The sequence below is a fragment of the Spermophilus citellus genome (assembly GCF_964194105.1).
Source record: "Spermophilus citellus genome assembly, chromosome: 1".
In the NCBI taxonomy this organism is placed as follows: Eukaryota; Metazoa; Chordata; class Mammalia; order Rodentia; family Sciuridae; genus Spermophilus; species Spermophilus citellus.
Window position 1 is genome coordinate 93,467,490 of NC_138182.1, and position 27,687 is coordinate 93,495,176.

At 35.4% G+C, this 27,687-nt stretch overlaps 1 protein-coding gene across 2 annotated transcripts in view; it reads left to right on the forward strand.

Moving 5' to 3' along the window:
• The first annotated feature begins 468 nt into the window (after positions 1–468).
• MIPEP (mitochondrial intermediate peptidase) overlaps positions 469–27,687 on the forward strand; it is a 147,642-nt gene continuing 120,423 nt past the window's right edge. The window contains exons 1-9 of one of the 2 annotated variants that reach the window (XM_081304798.1): positions 469–781; positions 3,361–3,534; positions 6,264–6,352; positions 7,905–7,991; positions 13,084–13,147; positions 18,479–18,661; positions 19,437–19,593; positions 25,274–25,322; positions 27,020–27,080. In XM_081304798.1, coding sequence (XP_081160924.1) covers positions 593–781; positions 3,361–3,534; positions 6,264–6,352; positions 7,905–7,991; positions 13,084–13,147; positions 18,479–18,661; positions 19,437–19,593; positions 25,274–25,322; positions 27,020–27,080 — 1,053 coding nt within the window. In that variant the 5' untranslated portion in view covers positions 469–592. The remainder of the gene's footprint in view (positions 782–3,360; positions 3,535–6,263; positions 6,353–7,904; positions 7,992–13,083; positions 13,148–18,478; positions 18,662–19,436; positions 19,594–25,273; positions 25,323–27,019; positions 27,081–27,687) is intronic. The other variant, XM_081304799.1, reaches the window with a different exon arrangement.

The window sequence follows — 27,687 nt, forward strand, 5'->3', positions numbered from 1 at the left end:
ACAGTTGCTTGAAGTTTAGGGAGATTCTAATTGATATTGTAATTCATTATAATTTTACGAGTCAAAATAGATTAGTCACGAATAGTTAATTCACTCAATTGCACACAATAACACTCACGTGTAGTCTTAAACTATCTGTGAGAATGGAGACAAGACTGGCCAGACTGATTCGACTGCGTGCTATCTCCTGTGGATTCTTCCACAGGTTTTGGCAGTGAGTCATCCTGGAGAAGTAATCAAGAACTCACCTTGCTGCGGCCTGTGTATTCCCTTCTTGCTCCTGGAAAAATTCAAATATAAAGATTCTTCCGCCTGGTTCAAGTCACCCAAGGCGGGATAAGTCCTATCTGTTCCTTACTTCAGACACACGGGGGCGCACGACCGCAGCGGCTGCGGAGAAGGTAGCGGGGCGACGCTCTTGCGAGGACGTACTCACGTCCTGAAGGCCTTTCGGCTTGATCCGGAAGCTAGGGCGTCGCCTGGTGCGGCGTGGGCCGCTGCCTTGGAAACGAGGAGTCGTGCGCTCCCCTCTGGAGCTGCGGCGCCCTAGCTACGGCCCTGGTCTGGGGGAAGAGGTTACTGAGAGTGCACGATGCTGTGTGCCCGAAGACTGGGCAGCCTAGCAGCCGGACTGGCGGCTCTGCGGCCGGGGCGAGCCGCTCGGGGCAGCCTCGGAGCCGGGATTCAGGCTCGAAGGGTCAGCACCAGCTGGTCCCCGGTGGGCGCCGCATTCAATGTCAAACCGCAGGGCCGCCGCCTGGACTTGTTCAGCGAGCGCCGGGTGAGCGGCATGGGAGGGGGCTCCCCAAGTCCGCATGACCAGCGGCGTTCCGGACTAGGTCATTCGGGTCTTGGAGGAACTGGATAGCAAAACGTTGCACTGTGGGGTGTCTTTTGCCCTCTTGGTAACCTTGCTTGCTACCTCTTTGAGGGTCCTATTTAAAGGAGGATTGGCGAGGCAGTCTTTAGTGGCCCCGCGTCTGCGTGAGCAGCCTGTTACCAATGAATTTAAAATAGTTGGTTCTGGCAGTAGCAGTGAATTTGGTCTGCCGGTCCCGCTCTCTCCCCATACTCAGCCCCACCCCTGCTCAAGTTTGGTTTTGCTTCTAACCTACGGTAGTGCCTTATGAGGCCTTGCCCCGTAAGTTCACAGGTGATATCAGGTTGCCGTTTTGCAGGGTCACACTTGTTTTCGGCCGCTTAAATTGTAATCCCATTGACCCCTAACTTCCATTACCCATTCCTTTATTATTTTAAAGCTGTGTTCTTATATATATATTCCTTTAAAACACAGAACTCCGTTGAGACGAACCTGATTTCTAGAGTTCTGTGGTTAGAGTTGATCACATTGATTTACCCTAGGAAGTCATTAAACTGGGTGGTTTTGGTTCGTATTTCTGTCTCCATTCTGCCTATCATGGTGTCTGACATTCAGCAGGCACTCCTGAATGAATGAATAAATGAATGAACGAACAAACCAATAAACGAATGAAAAGTCAAAGAAAGTCAAGCTTGAAAAGGACTTGTTTGATTCCTGTTTTACTTTGCATGTATAAATTTTGTTCATTTAGGTTAAGGATCAGTTTTGTTTTTGCCTTTCAAAATTTCTTCGTTGTACTATTGCCTTCCTTATAAAGAGGAATCTAGGATATGTTTGCAGTGAACTTACTTGTATGTTTGTTTCTATCTTGTCCCCTTCATTAACTTTAAAATTCTTTTTGCATGATATTTCATATGGGTACATAATGTTGGTATTAGTTGGTTTGAGGAGAACTACCTATAATTACTGAATAGAAAGATGGAAGGATAAGCTTCGTTTTGAATGGATAATATATATATATAGCTAGTTTTAGCTTTTTTTCTTTTGTGCATTATGTACTGATAGCATATTTTCTTTTGTCTCAAAAAAAAGTTTGTGTAGTTTTTATGATTACCTTGTCAGGTATTCCAAGATTTAGAATTCTTGAGAGCAATCTGGAAGATTGTACAGGAAAGCTTATTCTTTAATCAAATTAAATCACTGTAAATAATTAAATTTTTTTGGTTCCCATTCTACTCTGCCTCCAAATGTATTTTATTCGTTTTCTTCCATTTTTTTTCATATTCTTGAAGAGAGTTTAACAACTTCATTCATCTCTTTTTGTGCAAACAGTGGGCTTTATCAGACTTGTAAGTTTTACAGTTGGTGTTTCCAAAAAATCTCCATGATATTAATCTATAAAGTTAAGCATCTGCTCCATTTGCTTGTTTCCTTCACTGAGTTCCCCTATGTGTTAGACATGCTATTGGGCATCTCATTAAAAAATGAAGGTCAGAGTTCCTGTCTCTAGGAGCTCATCTTCTCAGAAGAGAAGACTTTCAGATATATAAATTGCAGTAAATTGGAAAAAATGTGGACTTTGCAGATGTAAAGAACAGGTACAAGTTCTGGCTTTCCCACCATCAATGAGTGGTCTCAGCATGTTTTTGCTAACCTAAAACATATTTGGGTATCTAAAAGGATAGTCATACTTCCTGCTCTAGGATTATGTGATTTAGATGAGAGACCCTACATAAAGTACATGGCACACTTCATGACATGTAATCGATGCATACTAACTGTTTGTTTTTTTCCCCTCCCTTCCTGAGGGTGTTAACTAGAATGTTTGAACTGGTATAAGAGAGTGGTCATTCCCAATAGATTAGTGATTTTTGTCTTTTTAAAATACTGAAATGTCTTTGGAAAGTATAAATTTTGCTGCCAGTTTTAGTTTGTGATTTAGTTTAATGTGTTCATTAAGTTTTTCTGAATATTTACGTGCTTTATAATTAATTCATCCTCCCTATTTTATAATTGTAGAATAATTGATATTCTGTACTGAGACCTTACTCTATGCTAGGTATGATCATAAATACTTTACATATGCTTTGTAATTCAGCATCCATATGCCTATTGTGAGAATAGGTACTGTCATCCTCATTGTACCTGATGAAGACATTGAAGCCTAGGATAAGAAATAACTTAGTCAAAGTTACAAGCTAATAATGATTATCACTAACATCAAGTAAGTGCTTTCAGTGTGCCAGGCACTGTTATAGTGTTGTTTACAAGAATTATTTTGTTTAATTGTCCTGATCTGAAGCTACAGTGGTGACAGAACTGAATTGAACCCATATCATTCTATTTTTGTTTTTTATGAAAATTGAAGAAAAGTTAAATACTTAACATCTTCAGTCTAATCTTTGTGGAGTGACACAGGTAATGTGATGTGATAGCCACAGTGACAGGTATCATGATATACCAATGAAAACCAGGATTCCTTAGTTAATACAAACCAATCATAACTTTGGTTTAAACTATACTTATTGTTTGGATTTAAGGGTCTTTTTGGAGTTCCTGAGCTCAGTGCACCAGAGGGGTTTTATATTGCACAAGAAGAAGCCTTGAGAAAGACAGAGTTGCTGGTGGAGCGCGCATGTTCTACCCCTCCTGGGCCCCAGACCTTGCTCATCTTTGATGAGCTCTCTGATGCTTTGTGTAGAGTTGCTGACTTGGTAAGACACTTTGTCTAAGACTTGAGACTATCTCTTTTTCAAATGATTAACATTTAAATAAAGTTTGTCCTTTGTTTTTTTAAGATTAATATTAGACTAAGCTTAAAAATGCCTGAAATTATTTGAGAGCTGTTGGGTATAAGTCATGTTGAAGTATGACAATGGGAATGGGGAAAATATATAGGAAAGGTGATACTTATAACTAATTTACTATGTATATATGTAATAAAATATTCATGTAATATGTAATAAAAGAATGATTACTAATACAGCAAAGATTTTTTTTTTAACAAAGGTCCCTTATTCATGAAAGCTTCTATCAAAATTCTAATGGAATTTTTTTTGTACATTTATAACATAAGTCCCCTTTTTCATAAGAGGAATAAAAATTTTTTATAAACCTTTCAGTATTGCCTTTTCTGATGTCAAACCAATTATTTTTAATTACATTTTAAAATTGAAATAGAATTACAACTAGATCTTTTCATCAACTGAGAAACTCAGTGCTGAGAAAAGTGTGATTTTCTCTCAGCCCCAAAATGTCAGATCTTGTTTAGTGAAGGTGATTAGTGGTACACATAATCTAAATTTATGATCATTCATGATTCAGTCTACGTGATATTTAACTATATGCCTCTTTCCTCACATTCACTCAATGCTGAGCCGAATACTATACTATGAATACAGTTATGAACACAACAGACACAATCTCTGGCTAAATGGAGCTTATATTCTGGTGTTTCCTTGTTTTTAGATCTTACTAGGTAGACAGTAGGCCCAGGTGATAGCTTTACCTGGATAGCTTTACCTCTCAGCATATCTCCACCCACCTCTCATCCTTACCGATGGCCTAATCTGTTCTCCATCCCTATAGTCTTGCCTTCTCTAGAATGGCATGTAAATGGAACCCAGTATACCTTTTGAGACTATCTTCTTTCACTCAGCATACTTCCTCATTTTTGGGTTATTTTTCTTTTTTAGAAAATTTCTTTCCTCCTCTGCATTTGAATTGAGCAGTAACACATTTCAGATGATTATACACCACTATAATAGTCAGTTTTAAGAAAATTGATAAATTATCATATTTTAAAGGATCTTCCTCAGGAATGAAAATTTGGGGCTCTGAGTAGTCAGTTCTCAGTTCAGTTATACTGGGTTTTCTTCATCTCCCTCTGGTATGTGCATAGGACATGTTTCTTTGATGCTGGAGAAGCTGTGGAGATGCACTGCCAGAGGAGCCTTATCCATCTAATTGTTTCATTGAAATCTGAAAAGGAAAATGTATGTTACAGATTTTACTTATATATCGTCAAAGGTTGGCTTTGGTAGTCAGAATCCTGGAATTCACTGTTTATTTTTTGTCAGAGTCTCCATCTTAATTAAGCCATGTTCTAGAATTTTACTCTACATTTTTGTTTTTGCTTTTTACTAAAAGATTTTGAAACTTCTGCCCTATATCTTGTCCTGTCTTGAATTTAAAAAAAATATTTGTAATGTATAATAGTACCTCATTTTAAAAACTTTTAAAATCTAGAACATGATTTATATGCATAAATCTTGGTCAAATAATTCAAAGAATGTTTTTCCTTTTTAAATTTTTAAGATGTTATTACTTATATGATCAATATCATTGTAGTAAGGTAATAGTTTTATAAATTCTCAGCAAATGGTCATTTTGTTATTCCTTTTTTAAAACAGTTTTTATGTAATAGAATTATTTTCCTCAACACCATTATAAATAGACTTTTAAAATGTGTGCTAGAGTTTTGATTTTTAACATTGTAACTTCTGCAACATGTAGATTTTTGATTTATAAAATATGTTGTAAATTTTACATAGCTTGTTTTTCAAGTGCTTTAGTATAAAATATTATTTTATTGTTCCCTGTTGTTACAAAAGATGTATCAAACAATGGATTTGAATGTTTCTGCATTAAAGGTTATTTGATAATAAAATTAGGAAATTTTACTTTGTGGTGATTTTATTTCATGTTAGAGCCATGCACGTCATTTTGGAGAATAGAGAAAGTATGTAATATTTTGTAGTTTCCCTGCATTTCATTTTCTATTGCAATGATTGTAGTTATCATGAAAACTCAAATCTAGTTTTACATGATTTCATTTTTTAAAAAAATTTGTGCTCATTTTAACTCTAGTGATTAACATAGCAACAGCAGTTGTCATTGCATGCCATATTGAATGGGGTCAGGAATTCATATTTTACTAAAAGAGCTATGAAGAGAATGTGTCTTTGTTTTCTGCACAAAGCCTAGAATGTGGTTGTTGGTTTTAAGATTATACTATGTGTTGAATATTTTAAAAAGCACCTCTCAGTTATTCTCTGGGGCCAGGTTAACACATGAGAACCATATTGCAAACAGTTTTAGTTACAAAGTTTTAGCATATTTGAAACCAGGGTCTGTTCTTTTGAACTATAGGACTAGGAAGAATTTGTTTGGTGTTCATTTGAGAGAAAAACTTCACTAAAATCAAGTTCATAGAAATATTTTCTTTGGAATGAAACAAACTTGGTTCCAGGGAATAACAGAATTAATAAATGTCTAGAAAGAAGCTGCTTTGCCATTCTAGTTGAGGGAAAATTCAGTAATGGAAATGCACAGTTCGAGCCAAATGGCACATTTTAAAACAGGTTTTCATTTTCACTCTCAGATCTTGGAAGCCAGCGATCTGTCACATTCGCTTTTGGTTTTGTCTTTTTTCCTTTATTAGGCTGATTTTGTGAAAATTGCACACCCTGAGCCAGCATTCAGAGAGGCTGCGGAAGAAACCTGTAGAAGTATTGGCACCATGGTAGAAAAGTATGTGCTGTCTTCTCCACTCCAGTGCTGGGAGACAGGGTTTCATGGATTTGCGCTTCAGGCAATTTTGTGCAGAGTGCTTGTCTGGGTTCTACAGGGTGGGAAGTGGTGTGTGAGTGTGTGACCACTGGGCAACTGTCCAGAGGGTTGGAGAAAGGGAGGGCTCTGGGAGCAGGTTCACCTCCCAGCCAGTGACTTTGGCTAGTTACTTATCTCCCCTCAGTTCCTTTCCTTTTCTGTAAATGGGATAATGAAGTCAATCCTTCCTTTTAGGCTTGCTGTGAGGATTGGATAAGATAAATGTAAGTGCTTATAAGGTGTCAGGTACATAGCAAACACCCAGTAACTTTCATCATCATTATTGTTTGTTTATGTTAAATAAGGGCATTTTAGTATCTTAGTGGCAAATTGGAGTTCTTAGATCATCACATGATTAAATTGCTGTTGCATAAATGGCTAGGGGCCCTAGGGTGAGAAGCCAAAATTACATATACACAGTGCCCTTGCAGTCCTGTTGAATTGGGATTAGGAGGGCCTTAAGGGGACTGTAAAACTTTGTGGGAGGGCTGAGGCAGGCTGAAAGCTGAGGCTATGATGAAGTGAGTTTTTAAAAAGTGATTTTGAGGTAAATTGAAATGTTTTTAAGCCATTTACGAGCACTCTAAAGTGCTTGTTAAAATAACTTAAATGTGGACAGTGCTATATTCTAAAGCACTTAGGTGCAAGATACCATGTCAGATGTGTATAAAGCTAAGCTTGCCTGACATGAATTTACTTAGGACAGGAAAACAGGGCCCAGGCAGCATTGTTAACACTGTTTCATAAAGCAAAAGTTGGGGGTTGAGGTACTTTCTCCGTTGAGATGAAAGTTGGATGGTAGACTCTTTCCTCCTGAGCTTTGGCTAACAGCAGGCTGGCTACATGGGCAGTGGTTTATTAGTGTGAGGATTGTACTCAGGTTCACACATGATCTCACTTAATCCTTAAAATAACCTAAGATCTAAATAATTTGCGCAAGGTCACAGACCAGTAGTAGGGACAGATCTGCATCTGGATGTGGCAGTAAAGCTTAGGTCCTATGCTTTCCTTTCCTATGGGTCTGCCTCTCCCACCCAGGTGAATACAGGAAGTTTAGGTTCAGAGTGCTGAGTTCAGGACTGGAAAACCTGTCCATTAAGCCTCCTGCCAGTCCTCACTCCTTTCCTCTTATTAAAAAAGAGATAGGCTTGGGTATTTCTCTTCTTCTTTTCTATGCTTTTTGGGCCTAACTACTGACTATGGATTTGAACTTACTCTTTTATATTGTAGGACAGTGAATACCTTTGACATTTTACCTAACAGACTGCCTGCTTCTATACTATATAGTTCTGTTTCTAATAAGGCTATTCCTGGTCCAAATAAAGGAAGGGGGGGGGAACTAAATCTACCCCCAACTTTTAACCTCTGGGAATGGATATATTACAATCTCATATGGTTTCTTTTTTTATATAGAGAGTAAAAAATAAGATTTAAGAAAATCAGTGATTTTTTTTTTATTTTTAATTTTTTCTAGGTTGAACACAAATGTGGAATTATATCAAAGTTTGCAGAAATTACTATCTGATAAAAAGCTTATGGATTCCCTTGATGTAGAAACCAGGTACTCTTTCCTTTGCATTTGTTATGACTCTGACTCTAGTGGTAAAGCTGAGAGTTTTCCCCTTTGGAGTATCCTCTGCACACATAGCTCCCTGCAATGTTCCTCCCCATATATCTCCATGACTCCTGCACTTTTTCTAAGACTCTACTCAAATGATAGATCCTCTTCCCACCAGGTCAGGCCCCATTCTCTTATCTTGCTTTGTTTTTCTTCAATGCCCTAGTAATTTCCATCAGCATCTTATCCAGTTGTTTATTTATCATCATTTTACCTCACTAAATTTGGTTCACTGAGGCAACATGTAGTAGGTATTTCACCAATGAATGAATGAACTATAAACATTTGATAATTACGCTTACCTTTATGCTTAAAGTTCCATAATTGATACCATTGGAAGATATTACCAAATTGATTTATTTACTGTGGATATCAATATCTTTGAAATGATTTGCTTTGGTTCATTAAATTACTTTATTAGCTAGATGCATGGCATCTGCCTGTAATCTCAGCTACTAGGGATGCTGAGGCAGGAGGATCACAAGTTTGAAGCCACTGTGGGCAGCTTAGTGAGATCCTGTCTCAATAGAAAAAAGAGGATATAGCTCAGTGGTAGTGTGCCACTGGGTTCGACCATCAAAAAAAAGAATACAGATTAATGAATATGAATCAAAAAGTCAAATTTCTAAGTCAATACATAAGAATATTTGATATATGACCTTGGATATCTCAGTTTTTTGGTCACATTTGTTTATAAAACAAGTATAATAGGGTTTGTCGTTTATTTGCTCATATTTGGATCATAATGTACAGATTTTTGTTTTTCACCTTATTTGGATCTGCTTATCTTTTTTTTTTTAATGGGACACTTATTTCCTTTGGCTCCAACTTTTTCTTTCCTGCTTCTTTCTTGTCTCTCTATATGTGGCTATGATTCCCAACTGAAGCCCTATTCCACAGGGACCAGTTGGTAATGGAATCTTGCTACTCCGTGCAGAGTGTGAGTACCATGCAGTATGAGTAGCAAAATGAGCTCAGCGTTTGGTGGCTTATTTTCATCTGACTGGCTGGTATGCTGGTACCTGACCTTGTTTTACTTCATTGATCCTGGTAGCTCGGTATACTAGTAAAGTTAGCTGTGTTGTCAAAATGTTTGGTTTCATTATAATTTTAGGCTTCAGCATTATATTTGCCTTCATTAGTAAAACAAGTAAAAGTTGAATACCTATTAATGGTGCCAGATTTATACTTTATAAAGTAACAATGAAGAATATTAAAAATAAGATTATTCAATCTTATTTTTTAAAAAATATTTTTTAGATGTTGATGGACCTTTATTTTATTCATTTATTTATATGTAGTGCTGACAATTGAACCCAGTGCCTCACACATGCTAGGCAGGCATTCTACCACTGAGCCCCAGCCCCTTCAATCTGATTTTTACTGAGGATTGACAGTTTAATTGCAGACTATCAGACCGTCTTATATGCAAAGGACTTTTACTTATAGGATATATTCTATATTTCTAGATGTTACTAAAAAATGCTGATAGGAACTTTCGAATAACAAAATGACAAATACATTGGGAAGAATAAGCTACATGGAATATCAGTAGTCTAAAAAGGAAAAGCTTTGAAAGTGGGAGAAGGCTAGAATTTGAAGTAATAATTAATGAAATATCATGACACTTGCATATCAATCAGATGCGTTAGCTGGCAACCAGAAAGAACTATATCCTAGTTTTTATGTAAAGTATAAGTATAATGGCTAAAACAGAGATTTATTGATTTAATAAAGTACCTTGTCATGATAAGTTAATGTATAGAAAAAATTATTCGAATTGAGTAGTTCATTATCTTACTAGATCCATTCTATGAAATATTAATTCTATCAGATATTCAGAACTTTTCTTAGAAGGGTTTTCTTGGTCCATCAGTTTGAAAATCTGACATTTGTTTCCCCATTGGAGAATTTTAATACTTTAGAGTCTCTGAGAACCCAACCACAAAGAAACCTGTTTAACTTGGGACTTTCCAAAACCATATAGTCTGTATGCAAAAAACATAGAAAACTCACTTTCCAGACAATATAATGGAGGGAAAACCCCAGCCACAATAGCAACAAAAGCTATAATTTACTTTGGAATTAACTCCCAAGGTCTGTGCAGAACCTGAACCTGGCATGGGTGCCTGTGCATGGACCCCTCCTTGTTCCCCAGTATGAGAAACAACTGGGAGAAATGTTCTTAGATAAGAGGGAAGAAAGTTTAATATTTTTCTCTACTGACCTGTAAGTTTAGTGCTCTTGTTTCTATATCTAAAAGAGACTTCATTGTTTTTGTTACTTAAATTATTTTGAAGTCTTAGAGAATAAATATGAAAGCATAGGTAAAAAAAAAATTACTTAGAAGAGCATTATACGTAAGCCAGTCAATTGTCTATTAGATCAATGAAAAGCAAAATTTCAGACACATGTAAGACTATATTTGGTATATGACAGAGGTTCCATTGCATATTAGTGTGAAAAACTTGGTTTTCAGTAAATGAATAAGCATTTTGGGGAGGAAAAGTAGATTGATTAAAGATTAAATATTTTTAGAAGAAATCACAAAAGCATTGCTAATCCTGGGATGTGGAAGATCTTTCTTGGCATGATACAGAAGAGAGAAGACTGATGGATTTAATTACATAAAAATTGCAGATTTGGTGTGGCAGAACTGCATTTAAAGTTAAAATACACAATGAGATAAATGTTACTTACATGACAAAGGGTTAATGCATTTAATTATGTTGAGATCTTACAAATTATTTGGTGATAAAAAAACAAGAAAGCCAGCCATCTTATAGAATAATGAGCAAAAAATCTTGTGAGACTTTCATTTCACAAAATAAGGGATAGCAACACATGGTAAAAAATGTCTAGAGCATGGAGATGTAGCTGTGGGATTAGACTGTCAGAGTCGGGTATTGACTCAGTAGTTCTCTAAGCCTTAGTTTTATCCTTCCTTGGACAGGAATAAAAAAGCATGTCATAAGATTACAATGAAGTTTAAACGAAATAATTCATGTAAGTGCTGTGTTCAGTACGTGGCATCCAAAAAATGGGATCTGCCATCATTGAAGAAAGGCAGAATAAAGCAAAAAGCCCATCAGTCAACAAAGTTGAAACAGAATAAGACTAGTGATGTTAATGGGTTGAGGTAGAAGGTTTCCCTCTTTAGTTAAAAGTAAACTGATAAGTCTTTAGGAAGGATAATATGGTAATATATGTCAATGTGTGTATTTTTTGATCAGTTTAATTTCTTGGAATTTATCCTAAGGAAACAAACAAGGCTAAAGACACGTACTTAGCAGGAGTGGGAAAAATGGGAACTATTTTTAGTCCATAGAACAAAACACAAATTTTTAAAGTCATCTTTTTGAAGAATGTTTAATATAGGGAGATCTATTCATGTTTGTGATGTGTTTTTTAACATTAAAATTATACATAATAGTGGGATTCACTGTGACATGTCCATACATGCACATAACATAATTTTATGAATTTTCATTCCCTAGGATCTCCCGTTTCCCTAACCTGCTATCTCCCGCTTATCTCCTTCCTCTAGTCTCCTGACATTCTTTCTATTTTCATGATATCCCACCCCCTTTTTTCTTTATTTTCCCCTCTAGCTTCCACATATGAGAGAAAACATATGACCCTTGACTCTCTAAGTCTGGCTTATTTTGCTTGACCCTCTTGAGTTCTGTTCATTTTCCTGCAAATGACATAATTTCATTCTTTGTGATATAATTTTACCAGAAAAAGACAAATACAAGTGTGTGTGTGTGTGTGTGTGTGTGTGTGTGTGTATGGGTCTCAATTATTCTAAATAAATCATATAGCATATTGAAAGTAGATTGGGGCTAGGATATAGCCCAGCAGCAAAGTGCTTGCCTCTTACTTATTCGCAAAGCCTTGGGTTTGATCCCCAGTTCCAAAAAAGAAAGCAGATCGGATGGAAGTACAAGAGTTTTAATAGTGGTTATCATTGGTGGGATTAATGATTTTAGTACATAATTTCTCATACATTTCTATAATAAAGTAATGTATAATAGAATTAATTTATCTGATCAATTCCCATTACCAGTTTATCAGCCCTGCTGTCTTTCTTCTCTCTTAGTAAAACAGAAAATTTATTGTATAGTCTTGAATTTCTATAATATGGGACTCTTGTATCTTACATTATTGTTGCTTAAAGTTAATACATTCAGGTTATATTGTCCTAAAAAAAAAAAAAACAGAAAATTACTTAGAGAGGGCTAGGTTCTTAGGTGGACTGTTTAGAAAGAGAGAGGAAGGTGGACTTGAGTGAAGCACTCTACATTATTTAAGAAAGAATATAAGTGACTACATTATTAGTTTTCAGAATTTCAGAGGAACTTTAATCTGATTATTTAAAATATCTCAGACACATTAATCAGGAAGATAAATATCTCTCTTTTGAGACAGCCAAAAGAGTATATTAAATATTTAGCTGACCTATCTCCAGAAAAAAAGCATTAAAAAATATATTGTTGACAGAAGAAGGTATTACAATTGAAATCAGTTCCAAACAAAAAGCAGAATTAGAAGGAAAGAAAACAGTTTTCCTTAGCCAAGAAACTTGGCTTCCGGCATAGCATCAAAGAATTGAACATTCAAAGTAGCTGCTACTATTTGGAAGAAAAACTGAAAATCTCATGCGAAGGGCCTTTGAAAAATCATCCAACTATAAACTGTTTTATGTTTTTAATTTTTGGGATTTGGATGAAGTTGAAATAAATAAGTAATTATGATGGTGACTTTAACAGGTTTGTACTGAGTAAGGGAATAAACTCTTACATGACAAGCTAATGATACTTATCAGTCAGCTAGATGTTTTTTCTGACTTCTGAGATATTAAGCTCCTTGTTTAAAACAGATAAATTATGTGTGTGCTTGTATGTGTGTTGAAACAACTTTTGGCAATAAGTTTTAAAAAGGTTGATTCAACGATGACAATAACAACAAAAAACGCACTGATTTTTGTTAATAAATTTTATTAATGATTATAACCTGGACTCTTTTATATTAGGCGAGTGGCCGAACTATTTATGTTTGATTTTGAAATCAGCGGGATCCATCTAGATGAAGAAAAGGTAAATCTTTTCCTCTGTATTTGATCCTTCTTGTTTTACTAGCATTTATAGTTGACCTCTTTGTTGCAGAGTGCTTATTTAGTGCTTGAATATTTATATTACAAAAATGCTCAGGTGGGGGGGGCTGGGGTTGTGGTTCAATGGTAGAGTGCTTGCTTTGCACGAGTGAGGCTCTGAGTTCGATCCTCAGTACCACATAAATAAATAAATATTTTTAAAAACGCTCAGGTCATTGTTATGGAATTCTCCCATAGGCTGTGTTTGAATGTAGTGCTCTCTGGAAGCTGGGCTATCACAATTAAAAAATGGCTTGAGACAGTTGGGATGCTTGAGATGTCATGGAATTAGGGTAAGATGCGCAATATCAGAAAAGATCAGCAAGCAAATAGGCTAAATCATTGACAGTCGAAAGTACAGGGGATTTCCTTAAGTGCCCTTATTCACATTGCCCATGTTTTTGACAGATCCACACACTTTTGTTCTGGCAGCAATAAGTGTAAGTCACAGTGTTTACACTGGGATGAAGGGCTTGATACATTGTCCAGACCTCTTGTTTTACAGATGTGGAAACAGGACAAAGTGATTAGTTCAAGTTCTTATCCTTAGTTCCCAGGACTTCTCTTCCTGGCCACTGCTCTTTCTAGAACATGACATCCTAAGAAACTGAGTGCTGCATTTTTTCCTTTAAAGGTAACAATGTTTTTCCAAATAAATATAGTGTAATTAAACCATTTACTTAGGAACAGATTAGTTTATCAGGATGTCTTTGAAAGTAAATGGCAGTCTTGAGGATATACCACTAGCCCTCCATATTCATGGGTTCCACATCTGGATTTAACTAACTACAGATGGGAAATATTCAGAAAAATAATTTCATCTATACTGACACGTATAGACTTTTTTTTTGTCACTAGTCCCCCCCAAAATTCAGTGTGTAACTACTTAACATGGCATTTACATTGTATTAGGTAACAGAGATGGTTTAAAGTAAATGGAAAAATATACATAGGTTCTATGCAAATACAATAATACAATTTTATATAAAGGTCTTGAGCATCTGTGGACTTTGGTATCTGTGGAGGGAAGGGGAGTATCTTGGAACCTATCCCTTGTGGATGCTGAGGGATGATTGTATATAATATACAATAAATTCTGTCATTTTGATAGGCACTGGGTTTGAATGTTAGTGGGTCCACACACATGTCTGGCGTTTTTATGTAGCTTCAAGGACTTTGCACCTGACTCTTGGTCTGACCCTGAGCTGGGATATGCTTTCCCATGAGGTCACAAGGTCAATGGGTTCTACTATAAATTCATAAAGTAAACACCTTTGCCCCTCTCCAGACCAGTTATTTATTAGTACTTTTCTATACTAGTGATATATACCATATTCTCTGACTCACTTGGAAGAAGGTTTCAGGGGCAGTTTGCATTTTTTCCCGTTCTAGTACTCTCATATCATAATTAGTAACCAAGTCAAATTACCTTGACTAGATGATTGCACTGGCCTACAAAGGCTTTGTCTTCCTAATTGTCATTATAATTTATATCACCTGAGCTTTGCTATATTAAAGCATATGTTTCACATCATATCTTCCTGATAATTTTGAGAATGGTACCATTATTTCCGTTTTATTGATAAAAAACTGGTGAACCTAGAGGTTGTGGGAGGCTATTATGTAAAGTCATACAGACTCCTGTAGGCATGCTGTTGCTCTGTCTAATCTACATCTGAACATTAAGAATCTTTTTCTTAAAGCATCAATTTGTTATATTCTCCCACCAAGAACCTCTCAGTGCTTTCCTTTGTTTAGTGCTCCATTGCAGCTCATCACACCTGTCTTCCGTCTGTGTTTGTGTGGTGTGGGGTATTTCTCCTCCTTGCCAGGTTTGCCTGGCTAAAATCCCCTGGACATTCATCTTCAGGACATATGGTCTGTGTATCAGTTCCCCAGGTGGAATTTTGTATTCATCTTAACTCATTTTACTTGCTTCACTCATATGGCATGTATCCTTATCGCATATAGGCATTTATCTGCCTTTTATTGAAGTTGTTACTGTTGCATCACTTATCTCTAAGGCTTATCAAAGACAGAGCATACATCATGATTTTTAATGTGTAACAATTTTAGACTTAGTGAAATATCAAATCACTGAGTCATGAATCATTATAATGCTAGCTAACATTAATTGAATTTGATATCTTCAGAAGGAATATCACTAGTAGAGATCTTTATGGATAATTATAATATTTTATATAATCTTTATAAAAATGCTTTCTGTAACTTGTTGACAAATCATATGTGTTCTGTTTGAGAAATATAAACATTGCTGCTTTATCTAACATGTGTCCTTACGGTATATTACTCTTTCCTAGTAACTAATTCCCTGGAGAACCCATCAGCATTAGAGATGTAAGAAAAGTAAATCTGCTAAATTTTGTTACAACTTCCATGTTTGTTCTCAAAGGTGCCCCACAAGGATAGGGTATAAGGAACACGTTACATGTTTTAGAAGAGAGCATGAAGTAAACCCACCAACATAATCTACAAATATAAAGGCCTATATTCTTTACAGTCTTTTTTTTCTTTCTTTCTTTGAGATGGGGGTCTCATTGTGTTACCTAGGCTGCCCTCCCACTCCTGGGCTCAAGTGATCCTCCTGCTTCAGCCTCCTAAGTAGCTAAGACTTTAGATGTTCACCTCTGAACCTGACAATTTTGTTCAAATTTTATTTTAAGACCTCATGAGTATAGTAAAGTGAATGTAAGTGTATTTTTTACAGTTATTTAATAACAAGTTCATAGAATTTTTAGAGATTTCAAAGTATTGCATATTTAATTGCCACAGAACAAAGAAATGGTATGTCCAACAGATTGTTGAAATCAGAACATGAACTCAGTATTTACTTTTCCTTTTACTAGGTGATACAAATATTTGAAATTACTAATTTTATCACATTTTAGTATTTTTATAGTGAAAGTTTTGGGGAAAATTTTTGAACTACAATGTAGTTTCTAGACATCGTTTGTCTTTTTAGTTATTCTACTAGTTACCATTAGGTGGTGATACATGGCCACACCAGAAACAAAACAGGCAAAGAAATCTGAGCCAAAAAGCCATTGGATCTCTGAAAACTTATATGTTTCTCACAAAGTTTTGAATTTTCTATATTGAAAACTTTGGGTTATTATTACAGAGTTAATTTTTTTCAGCTTTTTATCAAACATACATCTGCATCTTAAGTATTTAATTTTTTAAACAATTAGTACTGCTTAATCACTTTTGAAGGAATAAAATATTTACCTTAGAATCTGTTAATAGCTATTAGAAGATTAATAGATTTTAGAATCTATTAATAGCTATTGCCCCCTTCCTAGAAAGATTTGCAGATAATTGACCTTAAGCCCCCTCATTAACCTAGTTTAGAAGCCCATCTGGTTCTCTAGTTACAAATAACTGGAAATCCATACCTTGTCCTCTAGTGGACCTGACTAATTATGTGAACTGTAGTTTATCTTTCATCTGAAAGCATTTGTGGCAACACCTTCAATAATGCACATTTCCTCAGGAGATTGTGTTTCATAAAGCTGTGGCTGCAAGATAAAACTTCTATGGTTCTGTTGGTACCATCCACATCCTCACCACTGACAATCTGAGGGCCTGGCAGGTACAGGGACCATGTGCCATGTGCTGGGTGCATTTGCACAGAGTAGAGGACACTGCCCTGCTGTGTGAGGCCTCAGTCTAATGGCTTTTTTTCTATTGTTCTACAGCAGCCCAAGAGTATGCAAAATCAGAACTTTTATTTTTTTAAAAAAATTTTTGTAGATGGACAGAATGGTTTTATTTTATTTTATTTTATTTTATTCTAAACCAGTGCCTCACTTGTGCTAGGCAAGCACTCTGCCAAGTGAGCTACAGCCCCAGCCCCCAAATCAGAACTTTTAAAGCGGGCTTTCCTCTTGTGTGTGTTCTCTACTCTTCTGTGAAATACTCTATTACTTCCCTTTTCCCTCTGCCCTTTATTCTAATCTTTTAAGAGTAAATATATTTTCTAGTTCTGCCCTTTAAATATTAGTTTTTCTTAGTCTAAAAATACTTTGTAAGGCCCCCATTGAACAGATATTATCCAGCACTCTATTCTCTGGCTCACTTAAGGAAGGCTTTTTTTGGGTGGGATGGGGGGGCAGAGAAGGATTCTGTATTTTTCACATTATTAATTTCAAGGATTGGTAACATAATTGCATTAGACATAAAATAGAACTCTAGAAGTTGTAAAACTCTTAAAATATACAAACATTATAAAATCAAAGATGATTTTTTATTGAGATCTTAAATAATTAATCAACATCAAGATATATTTTTTTTTAATTGATGATTTTACTCTTTTAATTTGTATGTACAAAAACATCTGCAGGGCATATTTTAATGCATTCAGACATAACAAGAATGTTTTCTTACTTATGCTTCTCAACTCAAATATTCGGTGTCCAGAAACATTGTCATAAATCAATTGCATGATATTTTTATTTTGTGTTGTAATACATTGGTGTTAATGAGGTCAAAGTGTTGCCAAGGAAAGTAGAAGTACTCTGACTATACTGATCCTATTTTTTTTTTAACCATACGATTTATTTTTATTTTTTTTTTTAGTCATACATGACAGCAGAATGTATTTTGACATATAATACATACATCAATCATATTGTCTATTCTATTCTGCTGCCCTTCCTATCCCCCCTCCTCTCCCATCCTTTCTCTCTATCCAATCTAAAGTGACACACTTTTTTTTTCTCATCACAATATCATATATGTATTCTGTATAACAATGAGGTTCTCCTTCCATCTTCCGTGCAACTCCCCTTCTCCCTCTTTTTCCCTCCCACCTCTCTTCCCTATTTAGTGGTAGCATTCTTCTCATGCTCTTCCTCCCTATCCCATTTTGAGTCACCCCCCTTATATCAGAGAAGACATTCGGCATTTGTTTTTTAGGGATTGGCTAACTTCACTTAGCATAATCTGCTCTAATGCCATCCATTTGCCTGCAAATGCCATGATCTTGTTATTTTTTAGTGCTGAGCAATATTCCATTGTGTATAAATGCCACATTTTTAAATCCATTCATCTATTGAAGGGCATCGAGGTTGGTTCCACATTCTAGTTATTGTGAATTGTGCTGCTATAAACATTGAATCAACATCAAGATATTAAATGTTCTTTATCAGCTAGATATGTGTTGATTTCCTACCTTTATATATTGTCTATTAAATTAATTGTGAAATATTAATTTAAAATACCCTTAAATCACTTTTACTCCTCCCACATGTAGCGTAAAAGAGCAGTGGACCTTAATGTTAAAATTTTGGATTTGAGTAGTAAATTTCTCATGGGAACCAACTTTCCCAACAAGATTGAGAAGCATCTCTTACCAGACCACATTCGCCATAACTTTGTCCGTGATGGGGATCATGTGGTAGTTGATGGTCTGCATGCGGAAGCACCAAATGACTTGGTATGTATTTTTCATTCTCTTTATTGTTTAGGTCCCATCTAGACATACTAAACAATATATGTTGCTGCCGTTTTAACCAAAAATTTGGTGATAAATTAAAATTCTTTATGTTACGAAGTTTTAAACTTTTAACTAATGGGATCATTAATTCCGTAAATGCTTTGAATAATGAAAATGATTTAATTTTTCATGTCTCATAAAAAATTTCCTTCTTTTTTTTTTGGCGGGGGGTGGTACTAGAGATTGAACTCAGGGGAACTTAACTACTGAGCCACATCCCCAGCACTTTTTAAAATTTTATTCAGAGACAGGGTCTCACTGAATTGCTTAAGGCCTAGTAAATTGTTGAGGCTGGCTTTGAACTCACGATCCTCCTGCCTCAGCCTTTTGAGCTGCTGGGGTTACAGGTGTGCACCACCATGCCTGTCTTAAAAAATTCCTTTGTTTTAGAAGATGATAAAAACAACAATGACTGACTTTATAGACTGCTGAGATTTTTAATGCATGAAGTTTTTACCTGATTAAAGATGCTTTATGTATAGAGAAATAGCACTGGGTCAAAGTTTGTCCCACCAGACCCTAGCTACAGCTTCAGTCAAGTATTCTGTTGTGACCCTTACTAGTTTATTACTCTGAAAGCTTTATTCACCTTGTATAAATCAGTATTTAATTTTGAAAGTGATGATTATAGATAAAGTGGTGAGATTGGGACTATGTTATTGTTGCATAGGACTTTATGTTGTAGATTTTTATATCTTGCACTTTTTAAATATAGGTTCGAGAAGCTGCTTATAGGATTTTTCTTTATCCCAATGCCAGTCAACTGAAATATTTAGAAGAATTGCTAAGCAACAGAGACCTCCTGGCAAAGTTAGTAGGCTATTCTACATTTTCCCACAGGGCTCTCCAAGGAACAATAGCTCAAAAGCCAGGTAAGCCTAGTTATCCACCTTTTAAGGACAAAATGGGGTTTTAAATGAAAATGAACTTCTGAGATATATATGATATAGCTCAGTACTCACATATGCTAAGCAGGTACCTACCACTGAGCTACCTCCCCAGTCCCAAACTTCTGATTTTAAACAGCTATAAATGAGTGTTTTGTTTTGAATACACTCAGAGAACCATTTATTGAGATTTTTGACATCTTTTGATGGGAATGATCTTTAAATAGAGCTAATAATTTGGTATATATTCTTTTCAGCTAAGGTTATTTATTTCATGCATGAAATGGGAGTAAATCAAATCCAAAGTTTCATTTGATGATAGTTTACATTCTTTTCATTCTAACTCAATTAATTTCTATATTTGAAATAATCAAATTGGTTAGAATTAGGGTGACAGGATGGAAGATTAATATTTTTACTAAGGTCAAAGTTAAATATAAATATAAAAACACATAGTCCCACAAATCTACCTTTCATAGAGAATAGTACTGTATGGGAAGGTTTATGCTAAGTGGGGTTAAAGGATAGCATCTATCCTTGAGTTTACAATAAACTTGCCTCGTGCTATGTGGAATCCTTTATGATTCATCATGTTTAAGAGAAAATGTTATACAATGATAATATATATATAATAAGTCTTTTCAAAGACATTTTTTTAAATCTCAGCTGTGATTTAGGCAGTGAATCAGGATTAGGTGGGTGAAATGGTGCAGCTGTTTAGATTCAAGATGAATTTTGGAGGTCAAAGTTATAAGACTTGGTACAGGCTGAAAGGGAGGAGGAGATATTGCATCTGGATGGATATGCCATTCATGGGTGGAGGCACCGAAAGCAAACTCTTTAGGGGGAAGATCGAATCCATGATTCTATGCTATTTTTCTTCCTTCCATGTTTATCCCTTCTTTCTTAATCATGTGTTCCCTAAATTCTTTTAAACCTATCCAATTTTGTTTTCCATTCTTTCATACATATCTATTTTCCCTTGACCTGTTTAAGGCTTTTTGTGAGGCCATAGGCATGTCACACTCATTTGGGTCTGGGTACCTTTGCTCATACTTTGTTTTTCAGTGCTCAGCATCCAATCCACCTCTTTCATGAAGCCTGTTAAACTTTTTTACTTTCCTTGAGCTCTTCTGTCCTTGAAACCTTTACGTGCATACAATTTTTTTTCAGGGCTGAGGATGGAGCTTAGGACCTTGCCCATGCTAGGCAATTACTCTACCATTGAGTTATACCACCAGCCAAGCAGTTAAAATTTGTTTCATATAATTTAGCTCCTAAATAGGCTCATATGTACTTCATGCATTATATGTATATTTTTAAATTTTGTGTTATTCCTGTAGTCACTGTTATTATCACTTTGATTATAATACTAATTTTTATTTTTATATAATTATAAAATATAGAATTGGACTATTATTCAGAGCTTACTCTGACATTATCACATTTAATTTTTCTAAGGTTTTGGGAAGTAGGCATTCTATCCACAGATAAAGAATATAAGTTTAGGATATTTTGCTAAAACATGGCAGAGCTAGAACCTAAACACATACTCTATAAAGTTACCTCCATAGGCTTCTTGAAAGCCAGTGCTCTGTTTTCATTCATTGACTCAAGAAGTTTTCACTTAGTGCCTACTATATGTCAGATATCATTCTAGGCACTGGAAATGGGTCAGTGTAGAAAACAGTATAGGAAATTGGCATTCTTAGAAGGGAAGACAGTTAAGAACTCAGTAAGTGGGTCGAGTGTGTGTGGGGGGGCAGCATTATAGTTTCACATACAATTGTTATGTGGACGGGCTTGCTGAGAATATGTGTGAGTGTAGACCCAAAAGGGGTGCAAGAAAGATTCTGTTGCCATCTAAAGAGAAGGTTCTGAGCAGAAGCATGAGCAAGTACCAAACTTTTGAGACAAAATGACTGACATGTTTGAGGAAGAGTACAAAGGGCAAAATGAAGTGGAGGAGGGGGGAATGGAAAGAGGTGAAAACAGAGGTCTTGGCAGGGAGGTCTGCATGAAGTGGGGCCTTGAGTCAAGTGAAAGGAAAAGACATTGCAGGCATTGGGGGAGAAGTGAAATGATCCGACATATCTAGTGATAAGTCCTGTGCTGCTGATGTCAACAAAGACTGCAGTGGGGTGGGAGTGATGGAATGACATTTGGAAACGATTCTGCAATAATCATAATAAGAAATGATGCATCTTGATCAGATTGGTAGCAGTGCAGCTGGTAAAGATGGGGTCAGAGTTAGATATAGAGTATTTTTTTCCTTCTTTCCAATTTTTTTTTTTGGTGCATTATGGTTGTATATAATTGTGGAATTTATTGTTACATATTCATACATGCACACAATATAACAATATCACTCCCAGTATCACTCCCTAGCACTTACCCCTCTTTCCCTCTTTCTACCCCATGGTCCTTTTCCTCTTCTGATCTCCCTTTGATCTTCATGAGTTACCCCCACCTCACTTCTTTTCCTTTTTCCTCTTTCGCTTCCACATATAAGAGAAAATGTAATGACACCTGACCTTCTGAGTTTGGCTTATTTCACTTAATATAATTCTAGTTCCTGGCTATAGAGTATTTTGACGTGAGAGCCAAAGGTTTTGACTTAAGCAAATGGAAAGAGAGTGAGTTACTATTAACTGAGATAGGAAGGCCAAAACCTTGTTTTGGTTTAAGTTAAATTTGAGATGGAAGTTGGCATTCAAGTGGCAAAGCTGAGTAGGAAGTTAGATATTCAAACATGGAGTTGAGAGTGTTCTGAGCTAAAAATGTACATTTGAATCTTTATATGAATTCTTGTGCCAAGGGAGTATATTAGTGAGAAGGAAGGAAAGCAAATAGAGCATGTGCTCCTGGAGGTCATGAAAAAGAAAGTCTTAAGAAGAAGGGAGTGAGTTGACTGTAATGCTGTGGGAAGATCAAGTAGGAAGAGAGGACTAGGGACTGTCATTAGCTCAAGTGCTATGGATTGGAGCTCACTGGAACTGCAGCAACCTCAGCCATATATCAATGCTGACAAATCACCTTGTTCACTGAGTGGTTGGTGTGGTGGTGGTATTTTGGAGTGAGACTCTATGAATACAGTTACATAGATAGGCTGTGACCTGTATCCTTGAGGGGACTTATAATTGGTTAATAATAAGTTCAGGTGTATACATGTAAAAGTAAATATTAATAGTACAGGTTGGCAGAGCTTTACTGCCAAATGATTAGTGTAGACAAAACAGTGCCATAGGACTTTATGGAGTCAGTAAGTTTGTCAGATGCTTAGGTGGCAGTTGAGATCTCATGAAGGAGGTGCACAGGGAAGAGATGGGAGTCTTCACAGGTATAAGGATGGCAGAGAAAGGGATAAATGAGGGTAAGATGGACATTCATATGATGGGTGAATTAGGAAATAACTGCAGCGAGTGAGGCATTTATTTTTAGGAGTTTCAAATTTAGTCCTTTTAATATGACAATTTTACAGATCCTTTTTTTTTTCTTTTTTTGTAGCAGAGATTGAATTCAGGGGTGGTTTACACTGAGCCACATCTCCAGCCCTTTTTAGTTTTGATTTTGAGACAGGGTCTTGAAAAATTGTTTAGGGTCTTGCTAAGTTGTTTAGCTTGGCCTCAAACTTTTAATTTTGCCTCAGCCTCTTGAGTTGCTAAGTTTATAGGCAAGTATCCCCACACCCAGCTCTAGATAGATTCTTTTTTTTTTTAATTGGTTGTTCAAAACCTTACAAAGTTCTTGACATATCATATTTCATACATTAGCTTCAAGTGAGTTATGAACTCCCATTTTTACCCCAAATACAGAATCCACATTTTTACATAATGCCATACTAGTAACTGTTGTATTCTGCTACCTTTCCTTTCCTCTACTATCCCCCCTCCCCTCCCCTCCCATCTTCTTCTAGATAGATTCTTTGAGGCAGATTATTGTGACCAGAAAAATTAAGTGAGTAAATGTAGCAAAATATGGTTGTCAAGAAATAAAAAGTAGGGGCTGGGGATGTGGCTCAAGCAGTAGCACGCTCGCCTGGCATGCACAGGGCGCTGGGTTCGATCCTCAGCATCACATAAATGAAGATATTGTGTCCACCGAAAACTAAAAAATAAATATTAAAAAAATTCTCTCTCACTCTCTCACTCTTTCTCTTAAAAAAAAAAAAAAGAAAAAGTATACACCGTGATTTATTTATAAATAGTCCTATCTGGTAGCTGGTATGATATTCTAAAGTGAGATTTCATTTTCGAATATATAACAATTTTTCTTTTTTCTTTCTGTAATTGCTAACACCACTAATATGAAATATGAAGAGTATCTTCAAAATTAATCTATCCAAGACTTGTTAAGTATTGACGGTGGCAAGAAGCCCTATGGCTTCGTGGTTTAGGTTAACCTCCATTCTTTCCTTAGACTTTTCACTCGGAAAGGAGATAACTTAAATTGAAGAGAGGGCAAGAAACTTAAAACCATATAAAAGATCATCTGGAACATATAAAAACAATGTTTGTGGTAAACTAAAATACACATGAAAGCTCTATACACACACAGTCAGTGGCAAAAAGTGCAAAATGAAAAAATACACATAAAACATTTCCTTTTGTGGGAAATAATGGCAATTTTATTATATTACTTTTATAGATTTATAAATTATAAGGACACAGTATTTTAATATACACTTAAAAAATTCTGTTAGACCTTAAAATATTTAATGTTATAGTTTTGCTTTATCTTATTTTGGTATTATCTCAAATAGATTATTCTATACTTGTTTACAAAAATAAGAATAGTCAATATTTTAATTTTCTTTCAATTTTCAGTAAATCATACTTCATGATTTAAAAAAAGATTTTTTAGTTGTAGATGGACATAATATCTTCATTTTTATTTGTTTATTTTTATGTGGTGCTGGGGACGAAACCCAGGGCCCCTTGCATGTGAAGCAAGCGCTCTACTACTGAGCTATAACCCCAGCCCATATTTCGCGATTTTTAAAATTTAATTTTTAGCAAATCATATTTCAAAACTATACTACTACTTTTTATGAACAAACCTGTCTAGCTATCTCTTTAAAACTTAGGAAAAAATTGGACATGCCTAAGATATAATTTTTTTCTCTTATACATATAGATAGAATCACATTGAAATTTGGGATGTTTTCCTTTAGCCTTTCACTGACAATTTTAATTTTGGAGTATAACCTAAGGATTTAGATTCTTACTATGCCAGGGTTTTATTTGTTTATTTGTTTGTTTTGTACTGGGGAGCACTTAACCACTGAGCAATCCCCACTCCTTTTTATTTTTTATTTTGAGACAGGGTCTGGCTAAGATGCTTAGAGTCTTGCTTAGTTGCTGAACCTGCAATTGGCTTTGAACCGGTAATCCTCCAACCTCAGCCTCTAGAGGGGCTGGTATTATAGGATAATGTACCATCATGCCTGGCTTACTATGCTAGTTTAATTTATTTTTCTGATTAATTAGAAAAGAGATTATCTATAAATGTTTATTATATAACAGGTTAGCAACCTTGCTTCAGTTTGAAAATCACCACTTTAAGGGAGTTGTATGTAGATTATGATTATCACAATATAATTTTCTCAGGTATGTTCATGTTATTTCTCATAATTGAAGCTGTTTTCTTTGGATTTTATTTTTAGAGACTGTCATGGAGTTCCTTGAGAAACTATCTGACAAACTTTGTGAAAGGTTAGTTTTTCTTCTGCTATTTAGTGTTAAATGTTATATAGTTTTTTAAATTGAGAACTTAATATATAAAATAAATTAAGAAGTGACCTGTTAAGAGTATGTTGGAATATTAGCTATGCAGACCACTCAGCAAGACATATTCACTGTGAAGACCTACTTTGAAAGAATACGGTGGTTTTCTTAAGGTGCCAATCTTGACAATTTAGGTGGTCCACCGTCATTAATCCATTGTCTTTAGCAACCCATCATTTGTGTGTGATTTAAAAATGTTCCCAAAGCCTTCTTGAATGTATTTATTTTAACCTGTAGAGTTAATTTTATAACAAGCATGTAAAGTATCATTTCTCATCTTTCCAGCTAAGTACAAGAGATTCACAGATGTGGTAGATTAATCTGTTTGGCATTTTGTGGATTTTAAGAGTGGCTCTGCCTCAATGTTTTGTACATCAAGCTAAAATATTTCCCTCTGCTTGGTTGGGTTCTTTTGTTACAATGCTGACTTTACTGCCCAGTCCTTTCATTATGCCTTTGTCCTTGCCTTTGATTGATGCTCTTCTAGTTCTAGTGGAGGGATAAAAATACGACTGCCCTTAAATAGCTAGGGTTCCAGAAAGGGGCACATGTGGTTTGTAAAAGAGGGCCAGGTCATCTCTTTTCTTTCTTTTAATGCTTTCTAAAATTTCAGTAGCCTTTTTTGACTATTGCAACACATTCTTTGTTAGCTCAAATTTCTGTTTTGGATTAGATAGTTATGTTTTGGAACACATTGCTTTCTAATTTGGTTTACGTTTATCAATTCTAAAATCTTCTTAATACCAGTGAACCATTGCTTTTTTGAGGAGGGACTGTTAGGCAATTATTTAAGAATTAATTGTATTTAGCTAGGTGTGGCACAAACCTGTAATCCCAGCTACTTGGGGGTTGAGCAGAGGCATTGCAAGTTAGAGGCTAGTCCGGGCAATGTACCGAGACCTAGTCTCAAATTTAAAAATATATTTTTTAAACATTTAAAAAAACATTTCTAATTGCTCAATTTTAATGCAAACCAGACAGTTTCAAAATAACAACTAATTTATAAAATTGAACTGGGGAAGTAGATGCATCTCAGGGATAGAACACTTGTGGGTTCAATCCCCAGTGCTTCAAAACAAAAACAAACCCAATTTATTGTACTTTGCTGTGATGGTTAAGTGGTGCAGTGTTCTTTCTCCACTTATACGTGGTTATAGGTAGTATTTCAGCTAACATATCTATATAATTTTATAGTTATATAGGAGTTAATTCTAATGAAAAATTTATATTTTATAAAAAAGACTTGTTGAATTATTGCCAACTAGTGTATTTCTATAGGGAAAAAATTATGAACAGCAATCTTAATTATCTATATTAATATTCTTTAATAGAGAATATTGTGTAAGTTTCTTACCTTTTTAAAGCAAGATTTTAAAGCACTTTTTTTTAATAGTGTATAATGTATAATTTTTTAATCTGAATAATGCTTTTTTTAAGATAGGAATTGAAGTGATATACTAATTTATGCAGTCTTGTCTCTTCTAATACTTTAGTAAAATTTGGATTAATGCTAGTTTACATTTGTTCATAGATTATATCTAATTTTATCATGAATATTGGAAAGTTAGTTCTTTCATAATTATTAAAGTTTTGTCCTAATAAATAATGATAAACCTGTTTTACAGAACTATAAAAGATTTTGAGATGATGCGACAGATGAAAATGAAACTAAATCCTCAAAATTCTGTAAGTAAATATTTTGGAATATTTTTATTATGAGTAGGCTATCAACTGAAATGATTATCTCTTGATTCTAGAACTTTCTTGTGATATGCTGGAGATCTATGTTGTTTTGTTTTTGATGCTTGGTTTGGCGATTAAAGGTATTGAAATATTTGATCCAGAAATTTGAGTGTGTGTATGTGTATGTGTGTATGTGCATTAACATTATGAGCATTCATGCCAGGGCTGCTTTCATTCTATAGAAAGTTGGCTTCTCAATTTGAAGCATCCTTCAATGAGACTCAGTGAAGACTCAATCTAGCAGTTGGTAATTTTAACCATCGACATTAATACTGATATTTACATGCTCACTTATTTGTTTGCTAATTTATGGTGCTCAGTTAAGTAGATCAGTGTTAACTGACAAAGTATATCCCTTTCTAAAAACATACATTGTTTTCAATCATAAAGCACATGATTGTATGACCTTATAATGTAGGGTAAGGGTCTTTACAACCAGCATGCTTCCCAAGTGATGGAGATGCTCTGAAAGTGATGGGATTCCAAATGTCAGGACCCTTGTTCCCATTTAGTTTGGAGCCTCCTCAGGATTTCTGGAGTTGTATATGCC